Source organism: Chlorocebus sabaeus, chromosome 15, assembly GCF_047675955.1.
Source record: "Chlorocebus sabaeus isolate Y175 chromosome 15, mChlSab1.0.hap1, whole genome shotgun sequence".
In the NCBI taxonomy this organism is placed as follows: Eukaryota; Metazoa; Chordata; class Mammalia; order Primates; family Cercopithecidae; genus Chlorocebus; species Chlorocebus sabaeus.
The window spans coordinates 1,513,452-1,530,309 of NC_132918.1; the positions used below are offsets into that span (position 1 = coordinate 1,513,452).

The following is a 16,858-nucleotide window of genomic DNA, read 5'->3' on the forward strand; positions in this document are numbered from 1 at the left end:
GCACTGAGAGCTCACACTCGCCAGCCCCGGAGGCCCCTTCCTCTGAGAGGTGGACCTGCTGAGTGGCCCGGGCTTGAAAGCATGCATACCACACCTTGTATGGACTGCCTGCTTTTACTGACAAGCAGAGGATGGCCAGAAGCCTCTGAGGGGAGTGGAAGCAGGGCCTCCCCAGCATTGTAGGTATGTTGCGGGGGCGGGTAGGGGCAGTCGAGAGGGCTTGGGGTCAGAAGAAGCCCAGCTGCTTTTTCTCCTGCTGCTGCCTCCACGTGGCCATGCTGTAGAATTCCTCCTTGGATTTCCCAAAGATATCTTGGAAGTCAGAGTCTGAGAGATAGAACTGGGCAGGGGAGAGAGGGGGAGGTACAGGGGAGGGTGTCATCTGAGCCCAGAATCCTGCCCCACTCAGGAGCGTCATCCAGGGCTTAGGACTCCCAGACATCTGTCTGCCCACCACCCCAACTAGAAGACACATCTCCTGGGGCAGCTGCCCACTGCACGCCACCAGTGGATCCTGCCTCAGGCTCCTCCAGCTCAGTGTCAGATGCACTGGTGCTGGGGCAGTGAGTGGCGGGGGTCTTGGGCACCCACCTCCCTGCGGGCAGGGTCCACGCCCTCTGGCAGGTCCTCAGCGGCCTGGTGCATCAGTTGTTCCCGGCGCAGGCCCCCGTTGATTGTGGAGCTGGTGCTGCTGACAGAGCTGCTGGTTCTGGTGCCACCCGATTTGGGGCCCCGCATCAGCTCATTCTCTGAGCTGTCCTGGGAGCCCTTGAGGGCCTGCAGGGCCACGGCACCTGCCCTGCCATTGCCCGGCCATCTGGATAGCCGGAAGTTGTTGACTTCCTGTCCAGAGAGGAGCCTCAGGCTGGGGAAGATGGGGAATTGGTAGCCCACAGGGAGGCTGCACTGAACCCACAGGCCTCTTGCCTCCAACTGCAGCCCCTCCCACCTACCAGGGCCTGGCACTTCCCCTGCCCATCAGGACCATGCGGTCAGAGCCCAGGTCACTGTGGGGAAGGCTGGGGGCCCCAGGACTCACTGCTGTTATCTCAGAGATGGTTGATGCTGCTGCCGGGCTGCCCTCCACCACTTCCGTGTCGGACAGGTGGCTCTGGAGCAAGAATAGGGGCAAGTATCAGGGCCAGGGCAGGAGGAGGGGGCACCGGTGGGAGTCAGGAGGGGCCTGAGGACAAGACCAGGTCTCTTGCACACACTGGCAATCCCCAGCCAGGGCAGTGCCTCCTCATTCCATTGGCCCAGGTCAGGCTCCTCTCCCCCCAAATTAGGGTGGGGCTGGGGGTTTCCGGCCTCACTCACGGTCCACTTGTAGGGGTCCCAAGTGAAGAACCATCCAGTGAAGGTGGGAGGCTCATGGCCCTGCTTGACCAGCACGAGGGGTGTGGCCGGGCTCCTCCCTGCTGGGTGGGTCTTCAGGTACTCCTGGCCCCAGGCCACTGCCTCCTTCCACTCACTTGCAGCTTCCCCAAGCCACAGGAAGATCTGGGCCACAGAGGGGGCCTGGCCTTGGGCAGGTGGAAGGGCTGCCCAGAGCGGACCCCTTCCTGTCCACTCCCTGTCCATCAGTTGTCCCAGACAGGACCCCACATACAGATCCCTGGCCAGGCAGACACATCCAGCAAGCGGCCATACCCACACACCCGTGAACACACGAGGTCACAGGAATGCATGCATGCACACATATTCAACCCACACGTCTTTTTTTTCTTGCATGGTTTACCTGGAGATCAATCCACAAATACTTACTGAGCACCTACTGTGTGCCGGGCATTGGTCTAGGCTCTGGGGAGTCAACAATGAAAGAAAATGGACAAAAATCCCTGCTCTTATAGAGCTTTCATGAGAGAGCAAGTCACATGTATGTCTGGAGGAAAAGCGTCCTAACCAGAAGAAACAACCAGTGTAAAAGCCCCGAGGTGGCCGTGTGCCCAGCATGTTCAGGGAACACAAGGAGGCCATTGTGGCTGCAGCAGAAGCAGTGGGAGGGTGCGGGGGGAAATTGGGTCAAAGAGTTGGGGCTGGCCAGGTCACGTAGGGCTGCGGTAAGAGCTCTGGGTTTGTTCTGAGTGAGATGGGAGCACACAGCTTCATCACAAATTCAAACAGTGCTGCAGACATGGCCCCACAGAGACGCAGAGAACACACATTATGGCAGCTTACACAGTCACACAGTCATCCATCGCCACACAGCCAGACAGCAAACCATAGCCACACAGTCATCCACTGTTGTCAGACACAGCTGCACGTAAACACAACAGCACTTGTTTACACAGCCATGCACACCCAGCCAGTTACACCACTGTGCACAGAAACACAGACCCACAAACACACCCATCCATCACTCGCCCACAGCCAGTCACAATCTCTCTCACAGACGCATTTTCACCAGTTGCCACTGGTCTGGTCAGTTCTAGCATCATGTGACCTCACAGTCACTAACAAAGTGTCACATACAGGTGCACAAAGGGAAACGCTCACACCAAGCCGCACACATGAATGATGCGACTGGGTGTTCCACTCACAGTCACTCATGCAGCACTGACACCTGCTCGGCCGCAGGTACTGTCACTGGAGCCACACACAGTATCATAAGGCACACAGAGCCGCACACAACTGCAAACGTGGTCTCAGTTACCCCTGAGTTCCAACACACTCCTAGTCGCCCAGAGTCTCAGTGCTGCCACCTGGTGACACACACTCATCCATGGTCTCATAGGCACCACAATGCAGTTGCTCAGTGACAGGGTCACACAGACTCACCCACAACCCTATGTACAGAGTCAGATGGCTAGATACACACACACCCAGTTACACAAACAGACACACTCCCGTTCACAGCCCCACCAGGCAGGGGTGGCCGCTTTACCTCCTGCCAGGTGTCCAGTAACATGATGTCATACTTGTCCAGGTCCTCCTGGCTGAAGAACACCACTTCTGCCAGGACCAGGCAGCCCATCTGGCTGGAGCACTCAAACAGGCGTGGCTGGAATCTGGGAACCTCCTCAGGGAGCCTGGCCAGCACGGACAGCAAGGCTGTGAGCCACGCAGAGAGGCACCCCAGCCCATGGCACAAGTGCCCCATCCCGGGACTGGGAAGCCACTTCTCAGGAGTGGGAGCCCTGGGCCCTCCTCTGAGCCCCACGGTCCGCTCCCCGAGCACACTGCTCTGCTCTGGTGCAGGGTCCCTCTCTGCTCATGGAGAAAGCTCTCGCCCCACCCAGCTGTGATGCAAGGTGTCCCGTGAATTCCCCTAGGAGAGGGCTGCAGGGCAAGGGGAGGGCCTGAGCTGGAGTCTCGCCCTCCCTGGGATGGGAGGAGCTCCTCAGCCCACCCCTGGCAGAGAGTAGGTCTCCAGCCCAAAGTAGAAGGAGGGGAAGCCAGGCTGGGAGAAGGAGGCGGGAGTACTGAGCTCAGGAGAATTTCAGGGAGTGCAGCACATAAACCAAGCCCCACAGGGAGACCAAGAGTGACCAGGACTCAGCTCCCTCCTCCCCTTGAGGCCTCACTCCTACCTGCCACACAAACCCTGTCCATTTGCACACCACACACACAACACCCAGAATACACCTGTTCTTGCACATCCACACGCACTGTATACCGATACATCATATGACACTGTATACACACACACTGGGCACCGTGACCCCTGAGGACTGTAGGGTGCTTTGTCCCCTGGCCCAGGACCACGACAATGCAGGGAGGGGATTCTGCCAGCAGAGAGCGCCACTGCCCCCCACCCTCCCCAGCATCTTCGAGACCCAAGTTACCCAGGCCTGGGAGTGAAGGGCGGGCTGTGCTCGTGGGAGTCTCTGTGAGTGGGAAGCTGAGAGTCCCCAGTTCTAGTCTTGTCTCTCCAGCTCTCTGTGTGAACCCCAGTCACCCACCCTCCCCTCTGGGCCTCAATTCCTCCTCTGCGTAAGAACACTCTCCTCCCAACCCTGTTACCTTTTCTTGCTGGGGTAGGGGGCCCGGCCTCCCAGGGCCTCCCAGAAGTGGGGAGGCTCCTGACCCTCCAGCACTGTTTCCTCGTTCTTCTTGGAAATGACAGTGACCACCACCCGTGCCATCTCACGTTGATCACCATTACACCCCTAGCAGGCAAAGAGATGGCTCAGGCCCTGTACGAGGAGGGGCCTTCACCTCCAGCCCCATATGCCATTCACGGGGTGTATGGGGTGGGGTTGGGCCCAGGTCACAGGAGGCCTAAGCTGACGGCAGGGCACCGGTGAACAAGGCATCTTCCTCATCCTCCAGGCCTGTGTCCCCAGCTGACCTGGATCACAGGGTCTGGGACCCTCGAAAGGTCCAGAGCAGGGGATGGGAGGCTCCCAGGCTTAGAGGGTCAGTCATAGTTTATGCTGAAAATTAGAGAAAACTCCAGCAAACTGGCATAGGCCTCCCCTTTCCCAAGAGACCTGGGAAGGGACATGCCCTGTGCTCCAGGAAGTAAGGAGACAGCGGCCTGGGCCTGGCTCTGACCTGTAGACTCTCAGGTCCACCTGTAACTTTGTAACTTTCCCCAAGTTCCAGAGGGGACACTGTGGCTTCTTCCCCTCCCCATTCCCCCCATCAGCCTATCTGAGGCTGGACTCAAAGTCTGCATCCCCTATGGAGAGGACCCACCCCCAGCCTGGCACCACTACCTCTGGGCATGAGTCAAGTGGTCAGTGCTGTGGGTACCTTCCCAAACCAGAGGTAGCAGACACCGGCTGTGACCACCAAGAAGATGTCATTGGAGTTGAGGGACGAGGCACGGGCTGGCACCTCCATGGTCTTGGTGTTTTGGCTGTCAGTGCCTTGCACATGGAAAAGCCTCGTGGTGGACGCTGACTGCCCCTTTCCATGGTGCCCAGCTCTCTCCTACAGGAGAACAAGGCCTCAGGCTGGGCAAGGGCTCCCGGGGGCGCCTTCCTGTCCCAGTGTGGGACATATTACCTCAGAGCTCAGGGACCCTTGCTTGAAGCTACCACGGCCCTCACTGGTGATTTCACATGAGGAGTATAGGACCCTCTAAGCGTGGAGTGCAGGAATGCCATCAGGCTGGGATAGGGACAGACCCTTTCTAAATGAACCTTCCCCCCTATCTCTGAGTGGTAAGGGCATGGGTGCTCAGACCTTGGAGGTGGAAAGTGGGGACCAGGTTTGCCAGTGTGTGGCCCCAGGCAAGCCTCTGGCTCCCTTTCAACTCAAATTCCTCATCTGGCTCTGGGACTGGAGAGGGTAAGTCAGGCAGGGGCCAACCTTGGAGCTCCTGGGCCTTAGACAAGCTCTGGGAAACTAGGGGATGAGAAGCAGGACCCAGGCCCAAAGAGAAAGTGCTTAGAAGTTTGTGTGGGGGCCATGGCCCACGCAGAACTGGGCAGGCTGTGGCCAGAGGGGCAAGGTGAGACCTACCTGGAAGATCACCAGCTGGCCCTGGAAGATGGCGAGGAAGTGGGGGGGCTCGCTGCCCATGGTCACATGCTCCTGCACTAGGGCGCCACCATACATGACATCCAGCTCCTCAGCATTGCTGTTCAGGGCCTTGATCTCATCTGCAGTGGCCTGGTGGCCCTGCAGGTAGGGGCAGTGAGTGAGGGCCTGGCCCAGCTCTCACATCTCACTCCCAGAGCCCAGCCCTTGGGCTTTAAGGTGAGTGCCGCCTCCCTCAGGCTGGCTCACCTGCCATAGGTACAGGATGTACTGGACACGGCCCAGCCTCTGGTATGTGTAGAGCACAAGGTAGCAGTTGCCTGCACACAACTGTCCATGACGTTTGGGGTCCACGGGCTGCCTATGTAAGTCTTCCATGCACCACACCTGGGGAATAAGGGACTGATGGGCACAGATGGCTGCTCTTCCTGAACCAGCCCACCCATCCTGCACCCAACTGGAAAGCTCTCCCCAGCCTCCGAGGCCTTCCTCATCCACAAAGGCCAGGGGCCCACCCTCAGCTCCAGGCCCATTCCGGGCTTTGTGCTGGGCTTGAACAAGGATCTGCAGGCGGCCCTTTCCCCATGGACCTCTGAAACCCACCACACTTGGGAGATGGACCCAATCCCAGCCACATGCCCAGCCCTAGTCCCAACCCCACCAGCCACAGCCCTGGTTAGGAGCAGTTCGGTCCCCTCCCAGCTGCTTGCTGCTCAGGCCAGGGCAACAGAAGCCAGGCGGAAAGGGAAGCTTTGGAGCTCTTGAATGAATTCCCTTTTTTCAAGTGTCATTTAGAAAACACAAAGCCTGTTCAAAGACTGAAGGGCAAACACTGTCTCACATCTGTTAGTGTAGTTTCTTCTGGGACCTGTGGGTGGCAGAGCCTGGAGCCAGGCAGACTCTGGTCAAATCCCAGATAGGCCCTGTGTTAGCAGTGACATTGTTCTAAACATCAGGCCTTTCCCACCGGTATATTGGGGACGATGACACCTCCCTTACCTCACCTCTGCATGGCAGGAGACAAGGCCCGGGTGTCCTTTCCCACACTGACCCTGACAGTTGTCCCTGGGAAGCTGACCTCCAGCCCAGAGCAGCCACAGCCCTGTCTTTTACAAAAGGGGCTGACCTGACCACAGGCCACTTGGCACTTACCGGGCAGCCAGGACCCCTGGCTCAGGCCCTCTCTCTGCCTGTCTGTCCACTGTCTGCCAGGAGGGATCCCCTCCCTGACTTTGTGCTTGGCGCTTGAATTCTGGAGCTCTCTTTCCCTCCGTCCCTCGCCTTTCCCTCTGCTTTCCTGTCTGCCGCTCCCACTATCTGGCTCTCTGTCTCTCTCTGTGTATCCCATCTATTCCTGACCCCCCTTCTCTTCTCCCTGTACCCCATCTCTCCCTGCTCTTCCTCCATCCCACCTCCTCCTCCCTTCCCTCTGTCTCCTCCTCATCCCCTGTCCTTCCCAGTCTTTTTTCTCTGTCTCTCATTGCGCTCCTTCCCTGTCTTCCTCTTTCCCTGTCTCCCCCTTCTTCCCCCGTGCCCCATCTTCTCTTCTCTCAGTCTCTTCCCACTCATCACTTCTGTCCATCCATATTAGAGCAAAGGAAGAAGAAATCTTGGTTTTCTCTGACCTCCACCTACCTCGAGAACTAGGACCCCTTGCATAGGCCCAGCAGTTCTGTTCCCACAGTTCCACAGGATCCCCACATCAGCCTTGGGGCCAGATGGGACCACAGTTTCTGACTCCATTTTATTTAAAAACTAGGGCCTAAAAATTTCAGGGCCCTGCCTAGGGGGTCAGCCAGTAAGTCAAGATACAACCCCACACTATACACAGCCTGGAAGTGGCCCTCAACCCCTGTGTCTCGCAGGACACTGGACTGAGACCAGATGAGTGGTTGACAGTGTCTGGCAATGAGCTGGGGTTGAGTGTGTGGGGCTATGATTATGTGTGATCATGTGTCTGTGTTGGTGTGTCTCTGTGGATTGATAGTTGTGTGTGACTGTGGTCATGTCTGATGCAGAGTTTTTGCAGCTTCATATTTGCACTTGTGTACTTGGCTGTGACTATGTATGTGTGTATGTGTGTCTGTATAAGCATATGTTTGATTTTGTCCTACATGTGACTACAGGGCGAATTTAAGGGTCCAAGTGTTACTCTACTGTGTGTCTGTGTTATGTGAGTGCCTATGGCTGTATATGATTAGGTGTGACTCTGTATGAACTTATGAACTTATGAACTGCCTGTTAGAAGAGTGTGTAAATGTACACGTGTCTCTTGGTGTCCCTGATTATGTATGGATACGCACCTGGGTCACATCAGATAGCAGTCATACCGTTTACCTGTAGGCAAAGCTCACCCCTGTGTGCCCATCTTCCCCCAGCTAACCCAGTGCCCCTCACCTCCACCTTCCCAGAGCCGTCGTCCACCATCCTGAGCTGGGCCGCTAACTCAGGCTGGGTGTGCAGCTTGCCCACGTCCAGCTTTACATGAATCAATTTATCTGAAGGTGGGGCAGCAGGTGTCAGTGGCGCCCTCGGCCCCACCCCCTCCCACACCATCCCCGCCCCGCCCACTCCTCAACCATCCCTCCGAGATTCCAGGTCCCGCCCCGTCCTCCGCCGCCCACGCCCCTTTCCTCATCCTGAGAAGGTTCTGTTCCGCCCCGTGCAGACCAGGCCCCGCCCCCTCCGGCTCCGCCCCGCCCGCTCACCCATCCCGCCGAGTTGCCAGTTACTGCCAGGCCCCGCCCCCTCCAGTCCCGCCCCGCCCCCGCCAGTCCCGCCCCGCCAGTCCCGCCCCGCCAGTCCCGCCCCGCCCGCTCGGCCCGCCCGCTCGCCCCGCCCGCTCTCCCGGCCCGCTCACCCCTCCCGCCGAGTTGCCAGTTACTGCCAGGCCCCGCCCCCGCCAGTCCCGCCCCGCCCCCGCCAGTCCCGCCCCGCCCGCTCGCCCCGCCCGCTCGCCCCGCCCGCTCGCCCCGCCCGCTCGCCCCGCCCGCTCACCCCTCCCGCCGAGTTGCCAGTTACTGCCAGGCCCCGCCCCCTCCAGTCCCGCCCCGCCCCCGCCAGTCCCGCCCCGCCCGCTCGCCCCGCCCGCTCGCCCCGCCCGCTCACCCCTCCCGCCGAGCTTCTGGTTCCTGCTCCGCTTCTCAGACCAAGTCCGGAAGAGCTGCTTGAACGCGGCCGACTCGGCGCCGTCGTTCACCACCTCCACGTTGGTGTAGGTCGGGTAGCCCTTGGCCTGGATGAAGCCCTGGGGCGGAAGGCACTGTCAGTCCTGCGACCCGAGAGTCCACTGCTCCACTCCCGCCCCTGGGGACCTACAGCTCTGGGACAGCCGAGCTCCAAGAAGCGTTAATTAACCGAGCTCATGACCCACTTAACGAACTGACTCTGTCACCACCAACTTCTCTGAGGTCCCTGAGGGCAGGCAGGGTCCCCTTAGTCCAGGCGTCGGGCAGGACAGGCCATGTCAACCCTCATGGACCCCAGACAGAGCCCCGTCTCCTCCCCAACCCCACCCTCAGAAAGCGGGGCCGCCCAGTCAGTAAGGCCCCACACCTGAAGGCAGGGCCACGTGCCCCTTTTATACATGGTTTCTCAGTGGCCACCTGGTCTTCACTCTCAGGCCTCCCAAGGCAGGGCTACCGCCCCTTTAAGACTCCAGCATAGGATTTCCCAACTCAAACTCCAGGGGAGGGCTGATTCCTCCCTTAGACCCCGGGGCAGCGCTGTCTCCCCACTCAGACAGCAGGGCAGTGCTCTGTTCCTCTCAGACAGAGCCCGGGTGCTCACCATAGCCCGGCTGAAGGCAGCCTGTCTCTCCTGGAGGCTAGACATGCGTCCCTGCCACACATAGATCTTGAAGCCACCCTGGTCCAGGATGTAGACGTCCTGGGAGCAAGGGTGGGGCTGGTCAGTAGGTGGTCCAGACTGGGCTGGGGTTGTGGGTGGGGAAGGATGCGAATAGCTGGGGCCAGGACTTCCTCACCTCCTCCTGCAGCAGGTCCTGGGTCAGTGGGGGAGTCGCCAACTCCACGACCACCAAGTCTTTGCCCTTCTCATAGACACTGGGGGAACAGGAACCCAGGAGTGACCAGCCCAGCCCCTCCCTGACCTGGCTCCACTCCAGCCCCTCTTAGGACCCCACCGCAGCCCCTCAGAGACAGAAGGCATGGGGGCTGGAGCCCTGAGTTGTAGTCTTGACTTTACCGCAGCCTTGCTGTGGAGCTTTAGGCAACTCCCTGACCCTAGCAGGGCACCACAGTCCCCCGGTATGTACAATAGGTTTCTCAGCAAGGCAGCCGCACACCATGGAAGAGTACAGGCTGGGCCCACGGTCCATATGACATGTCCCAGAAACCCAGCAGCCTTTGCTGGAGGGCTTTCTAGAGATGCCGTGTTATTGTAGTAGTGATGGACACGGAGTCCTGGACTGTCCCATCCACCCCTGCCCACCCCAAGGGTACTTACTGGTACAGGCGAACACTGGCCTTCTGCAGCTGGTTGATATCCTTGCTGGGCGTGGCGGCACGAAGGCTGCCCACCCTGCGGCCCAGCACAGCTTGCATGATCTGCATGAGGTCTGGGGCTTTGGCCTCATCATCCACTACACCAATCTGTGCACGACCACCACGTTCCCTGTCCCGGAGGCTGTAGGTCAAGGCCAGCCCCTGCGGGAGAGAACCTGGCAGTCAGGGTGTCACCAGTGTGCCCCCTCACAGCACGGCTTTCTCCTGTCACTGCTCAGCTCCCAGAGGCTGGTGGGGAGAAGGGCTGGTGTCCCCTCATCCTGGCATCCAGGGGGACACCAACAGTGCAGGGTCTGAACTCAGCTTGTAACTCGTAGACGTTTCGTGGGTTGTAGCAGAAAGCCAAGCCCACCTCTTGGGGTGGCTGGAGGATGGGCACCTGGAGGACCATTCCCCCTCAAACCCCATACTCCCCAGTTCCTTGGGTAGACACTGACCCGAGCCTTCTCAGAAATGCTGGTCTTGGGCCCATTCCACTGGATCATCATCTTGCCTAGGTCCAGCAGGAAGATGTCACCCTTATTAAAGCTGTTCCAGGAGAGCTCCACCTGCCAGAGCCAGGAGGAGCAGGGAGGGAGACAGAGTGTCATACCACCAGCATCCGCTAGAGGGGAGCATAGCTGGGATGTGTCACGTGTGCATGAAGCTGTCTGCAACTGGGTGTACTAGGCATGTGTGACTGTAGATAATGCTGCATTTCACAGGGTGTACATGACTTATGACACTTTTCACTCAGTGCATGTCTGTTGCTGTACATGTGTACATGTACACATGTATACAGGTGGGGTGTATCTGTTTATCTTTTGTGTGTGTGCATATACACACATATGTATGTGGGGACATCACATGTGAAGAAGTGTATGTGCTCATGGTGACAGTGTATATGTATGGATGAAGATAGTCTCCAAACGGACACACTTTTGAGAGTAAAAGGGAGTACTTTAGATAATTATGCCAGGATAATAGGAGAAACATGGGGCTTCATGGTGTCCCTGAATGACCAGGGATGTATGGTCACTGGGTCTGTGGGTGACATGCTGAGCCTATGTGGGATTGTCTGTGTGTCACAGGCTGCCTATGCAGACTCACTTGCATACCTCAAGGGTTACCATTCACACTGTAGATGTTGTACACCTGAATGTTCATTACACCAAATTCTGGCCAGATGGCAGCAAAATGTTTTGTTTTAACAAAACCAGTACTTTCCTGTAATTTCCTGACAGATGGAAGAAAGGGACACTGTGTTCTGATTTGCACAAGGGCACTAAATGGACCAGAGAAGCACCTGGGGATAACAGTGGGAGACAGCGTGTGTGCATATGGGTGACAATGACAATGTGTGTGAGAGAGTGTGAGGTTATGCACTCCCCAAGTTTTGCAGCACCTCTCACTGTGTTGCTAACAAGGACCATTCACAGGTGCCAGATCGTCTGCCCCATCTGCCCAAGTTCTTTTTTTGATTTTAGAGACAGGGTCGGGTCTTTCTCTGTCACCCAAGCTGCTGGAGTACAGTGGTGTCATCATGAATCACTCCTGGGCTCAGGTGATCCTCCTGCCTTAGCCTCCCAAGTAGCTGTGCCCAGGTTCTCAATATGTCCATGAGACAGATGCAGAAATATAAGGTCCAGGGAGCAGAGGCAGAAGTGGGGCTAGAAGCTTGGTGTCCTCTCCATTCTCCTCGTTCAAGACCATCTGAGAATGCTGACAGCTCCTTGTTCCCCACAGCCCCAGCCAATTTCCAACTTCCTTATACCTCAGTACACCCAGTCTGAGCCGAGTCCAGAGGTCAAGAGGCTCCCCTGGCAGCCTCACCTCTGTGGCAGACACGTGCTTCCTCCCTTTGATGTGCAGCAGTCGCTGGATGTTGAAAAAGTTGGTCTCCACATGCTTGAGGTCAGACGCTAGGCCTCCCTTCCTGTAGCTGAGGAGGGAATAGCAGGAGGGTATATACATTCTGTGTATGTGAGAACACAGCCTGCCATGTGCATGAATGATTGCAGATGTGAGCACATGCACATATGTACCTGCTTCATACATGCACGGGAATCTGTGTGAACACATGCATGTATAGGTACATGGGTGCACACATAGGGCATGAGTGTGCATTCATTTCCATGTGTAGTGCACTTCCATGCATAGTCATGTGGACACATGCATATATGTGTACATGTACATACATTTGGGGGCACAGTGTCTATTTGTTTATCCCTGTAAGTCTAGATGGTGAGTACATGAAAATGGGCAACAGTATATATGTGTGTAGGTGAACATGGATATTCACACATGTCCATCTATAGGTGGACTTACATGGGGGTGGTGTTTCTGCATCTGTGCATATGCTTGTGTGCATGTGTTCATGTATATGCTATATGCATATATAGGTTCAACTGTATGAAATGGAAATGATCAAATAGCAGCAATTTCCTATACTGCCAAATATATTGCAAATGTTAATTTAAAACACCTGTGAAGCCATTTACAGCGAAAGACATATTCCCACCAGCACAGTAATATAAAAGCAAACTCAAAACACCATTGGTGTCTGCTCCTAGGTATATAGCAAGGGAAATGAAAGCATTTGTCCACACAAAAACTTGTATACAAATGTTCATAGAAAGAGATTCATAGCAGCCAAAAAGTGGAAACAACCCAAATGTCCATTAAGTGATGAATGGATACATGAAATGTAGTATATTCATAAAATGCAATATTACTTGGTAATAAAAAGAAGTAATAACACATGCTACAACATGGATAAACCTTGAAAACAGTGTGTTAAGCAAAAACAGTCCGTCAGGGAAGACCACTTGTTGAATGATTCCATTTCTATGACATGCCCGGAAGAGGCAAATGTATAGACAAAGTAGATGAGTAGTTGCCTAGGGCCGGGGATGGGGGTCTTGGAGGGAAATGGGGAGTGATCGCAAAGGGGTATGGGACTTCTTTTTAGGGTGATGAAAATGTTCTAAAATTGATTGTGGTGATGGTTGCACCCAACTGTTAAAAATCACTGACATGTATGTGTACTTTAAATGGGTGAATCGTACGGTGTATGAGTTGCATCTCAATAAAGGTGTTACCTAACCCCTCCCGGCTTTCCCCATTCAGGCATGTGGACCATGGCCATCCCAAGACTGCCCCAGCCCAGGCACCGCCTCCACGGCTCAGTCCGGCCCCCGGCCGCCCCCGCACTCACATGATTCCCGGGCGGAAGTAGCTGCAGAAGCCGTCGGACTCGTGGGCCTGCGCCTCGCGGTGCAGCACGGTCCGGCCCCCCAGCTCCTGCTGTAGGCGCTGCTGGAAGGCGGCCGCCGTGCCCTGCGCCTCCGCACCCGCCTGCTTCCCGAGCCAGTAGTGCAGGTCGCTGGGCGGCCCCTGCGTGGCCTTCGGGCTCTGGGGAACCTAGGGTCCGGGTGTGTGTGTGTGTGTGTTGCGGGGAAGGCGGAGGTGCGGCTGGAGAAGGGGAGGATGCACCAAGGGCCATGGGGAGACGCCAGCCAGGCAGGGGCTTCCGCGGAGATGAGGAAGCGGGAGGAAGGGCTGAGAAGCCTCAGCGGTAACCGCCACCTTGTGGGATGTGATTCTCCGGCTCTCAACTTGCCGCTTCCCAGGGCAGAGTTTATGTCTGCGCCACTGTCTCCCCAGTGCTGGGCCATGTCACCCCTCTCAGACACACTTCCCCAAGCGACTCACGTGGAGGATGACATAGCAGTGTTCCTCAAAAAAGTTCCCGGAAGCCCCCTCGGGTACCGGCACCATCTTCTGGTTCTGGGAGAGGAGAGCGCGCTGTAACAACTCAGGAGATCCCTACCCGTGACACCCGCTGGGCTGGGGTGGAGGAGGACGCTCTGAGTTGGGGGCGGGAGAAGCCTGGTGTGGGAAACCCCACGCTCTTCCGTGTCACCAACTCTCCTATCTGGTCGTGCCTCTCACCTCAGTGATCCATATGTGGAGGCCTCCCTGCATGGCTGGGAGGCCCTTGCTGATGTCCATCCTAGGCCAGGCAGGAATATGGGATGACACAAGGAACAAGAGCCAGAGTTCTCAGGCTGGAGACCAACGCCTGGCTACCTGTACAGCTTCATCATAGAACATGACTTTTATTAGCAGGGCTCTGGAAACTCACACATGTCGCACACAGACTGTGAAGACTGACAGATTCTGCAGCAAGTGACAGGCTCAGCTGATATGAGTGGGTTGGGCAGATTAGGCATAAACACTTGACAATTTTTTTTTTTTTTTCAGTTTTTTCGAGACAGGGTCTTGCTCTGTCACCTAGCCTGCAGTGCATGATTCGAACACGCTTCACTGCACCTCCACCTTCTGGGTTCAAGTGATGCTCCTGCTTCAGTTGACACATTCTTGAAACAGAACTGAACTCTGTATAAACACAGGCTCTGCAAACAGCCACAGGCTCTGCAAACAGCCACAGGCTCTGCAAATAGCGATTTAGCTGGCTTGAGTCTGTGCTGTGTGGTTCTGCGTGTGCGGAGGAGGGAGAGAAGGAGAGGGCAGTGAGTGACATGGAATGAGAAGTACCTGGGGGAAGGAAGGGACCCTCACTTCTGTCGATTTTGTTATGTCTTGGCACTTCATACTCAATTACCTGAGGCTTCTCTGCACCACTTTCAGAAACCTGTGTGTGAGGTTTGGTCCAAAAGTCACTTCTTTCTAAATCTCTCACTCAGGGTGACCCTGGTGTGTTAGTCCTTCCCCCTCCCCCTCCACTCCCACTATGTCTTATCGACAGCAGGAACACCCTTGGCTCCAGGCGGAACAAGGCAAGGGGACAGAGTTACAGAATCAGGCGTGGTACAATAGGTGGCATAAAGTGGCTCACATTCCTTACACCTTTGTCAGGGGCCCTGGTTTGGCCCTGGTGAGTTCACAGTACACTGTGGCAACACCCAACAGGTAGCCAAGGAAATGTGGTGGGAGCAGAGGAGGCCGTGGGGCAGCGGGGACAGAGTGGGCGGTCCTTCTAGGGGGTTAGAGCTGGGTTTAGCTCACAGCTCCTCCCGCACCCTATGGAAACCATAGGATGGTTGTTGGCTGCTGTCTCCCTCACCAGCACATCAGATTCCTGAAGGCAGGGGTTTGTCCTCTTGTTTACTGTGGGATCCCAGCTGCCTGGCCCCCAGCAGGTACTCGGTAAGTAGTTGTTGAATGAGTGAAGCGTGCTGCCCTGTGACTGACGGGACTGAGTGAAAGTGAATGGAGAAGGGAGCCGTCCCCGCACCCTAACTGCCCCAGGATCTGTTGCCACAGTTGATGGCCTATTGGTGTGACGATGACATGAGTGACAGGCAGACATAGTGGCCGTGAAAAGGTGATCTCAAGCAACAGAAAACGTGAGGACGTTGGGTGGCAAGCAGGATGACATGCAATGGTGGCCCTGTAGGACACTGAGTAACAGGCAGAAATAGTGACCAGTGACAATTACCAGAGGCCCAGGCAGGCAGTGACCAGAGGTGCAGACAGAAACTGTGAGCTGTACGTAGCTCATGGAAGAGTGCAACTCGGTGACAGAGTATCAGAAAGACTGCTGGATGGCCTCAGAACAGTGGCAGCCAGGGCCCAAGGGGGACAGGAAAGTCAAACTGGCAGCCAGAAAGTTGGGACTTGGCTGGTGTCACTGGGAGGGGCAGTGTCGCCCCCAGGGGGCCGGGAGCCTGTCTGATATCCAGCCCCAGCCTGTGGAGCCAAACCCTCAGCCACCAGGGCTGAGGTCCCACTCCCATGGCATCTGTGTTCACTGTCTTCCACCTGGGCTTCAGGGGGGAATGGGTGCTCAAAGATTGGGGGCCTCCTACCTCTCCACAGTGCTGCCTCCAACCTCCCAAACCCTCCCGCTCTCTTTCCTCTGGGGAACTCCCTTTCACCACCTTCCCAAGTGGGAACCCTCCTACCCCTGGTCCTCTCTTTCCTCCTAGAAGCCCCTCCTTCTTTTCCCTGGGGGTGCGCTTCCTCCACTCAGGGCTCCTTTCTCTTCCAGATGCCCAGTTCCTTCCCTGGTTTCCCTTTCTCTCCCTATGCCCCACGCCTCCCCTTTTCCAAGGTTTCCCTCTGTCCCCGCCTGGTGCCTCTGCCTCCCCCTGGCTCTTCCTTCTCCCCGTTGATTGCCCCTCTCCCCTGTGATCCTTCCCTTTTTCTCCCATTTCTCTTTCCCAGGCACTTCCTCCTTTCCCGGTTCCCTGTTTTCCCCTACACCCCTTCCTGTCTCCCTCCCCGCCCTCCCTACCCAGGTCTTCCCTTCTCTTTCCCGGGCTCCCCTGTCTTTCCCGGGACACTCCCTACCCTCTTCACACACACCCTCTTCTCTCCCCGTGCCCCTCATGTCCCTGGGTGCCTCCTCTCTCCTGGCCCTCTCCCTCCTCCAGCGCCTCTTTCTCTCCCTACAGGAGCCCTTCCTTCCTTTGTGGGTACCATTGAAGGGAGCCGGAGATTACCTTGCCCAACTTCCAGGGAGCAGGGATTGGTGCCGCCCTCTAGAATGAGGGGAAAGGATGGGGCCAGGGTTGGGGGCAGGCACACTGAGTCTGTGGGCCACGGACTTCCCTGCCCTTCTACAAAATCCACCACTTTCTTCCCCTTGGGCTGCCTGCCACAGTGGCCCTGCCCCATCGGTGTTTTCACCTGCTGGGCTGCTGCTGCCGCTCAATTCTGCCGCCAAGGCTCTGTGACCCTGAGCCCTGCGACCTTATGCTCTATGCCCTTGACTTGAATAGCCCACTCTCTGCCCCGCTGGTTCCCTGGAACCCCCCACACACCCTGCCCAGGCCTACCTGCTGGAAACCGCTCCCGCGCCTTCACCCTGCCTGTGGGCAGTGCTGGGCCTGGCACAGGGCCAGTCTCTGCCTCCCTACTCCTGGCCCCTGCTGCTGTAACTGAATCCCAGCTCC

General features: G+C 56.9%; 1 protein-coding gene across 3 annotated transcripts; it reads right to left on the minus strand.

The window, feature by feature from the left end:
• Positions 1 to 4: 4 nt before the first annotated feature.
• Positions 5 to 16,848, minus strand: VILL (villin like). 3 transcript variants are annotated; one of them, XM_007971770.3, is made up of 20 exons: positions 16,742 to 16,848; positions 13,890 to 14,035; positions 13,650 to 13,724; positions 13,153 to 13,358; positions 11,769 to 11,877; positions 10,394 to 10,504; positions 9,898 to 10,097; positions 9,416 to 9,494; positions 9,220 to 9,318; positions 8,539 to 8,677; positions 7,828 to 7,928; positions 5,680 to 5,817; positions 5,413 to 5,571; positions 4,699 to 4,878; positions 3,964 to 4,109; positions 2,885 to 3,029; positions 1,318 to 1,500; positions 1,040 to 1,111; positions 592 to 843; positions 7 to 340 (listed from the first exon to the last, which is right to left on the minus strand). In XM_007971770.3, the coding sequence occupies exons 2-20, from the start codon at positions 13,947 to 13,949 to the stop codon at positions 227 to 229; spliced, it is 2,568 nt and encodes an 855-aa protein (XP_007969961.3). In that variant the 5' UTR covers positions 13,950 to 14,035; positions 16,742 to 16,848; the 3' UTR covers positions 7 to 226. The 3 variants fall into 3 exon arrangements, with proteins under 3 accessions (XP_037844379.1, XP_007969961.3, XP_072879459.1); XM_037988451.2 differs by lacking the exon at positions 1,318 to 1,500 and having other exon boundaries at positions 5 to 340; XM_073023358.1 differs by lacking the exon at positions 7 to 340 and having other exon boundaries at positions 639 to 865.
• Between the last annotated feature and the right edge of the window lie 10 nt (positions 16,849 to 16,858).

Coding starts and splice junctions, on each gene's coding strand:
- VILL (XM_007971770.3), bottom strand. CDS start 13,949: ATGGACATCAGCAAGGGCCTCCCAGCCATGCAGGGAGGCCTCCACATA. Junction 5,818..7,827: donor ACGGCTCTGGGAAGGTGGAG/GTGAGGGGCACT, acceptor CTTATTCCCCAG/GTGTGGTGCATGGAAGACTT. Junction 5,572..5,679: donor ACATCCTGTACCTATGGCAG/GTGAGCCAGCCT, acceptor CCCTACCTGCAG/GGCCACCAGGCCACTGCAGA.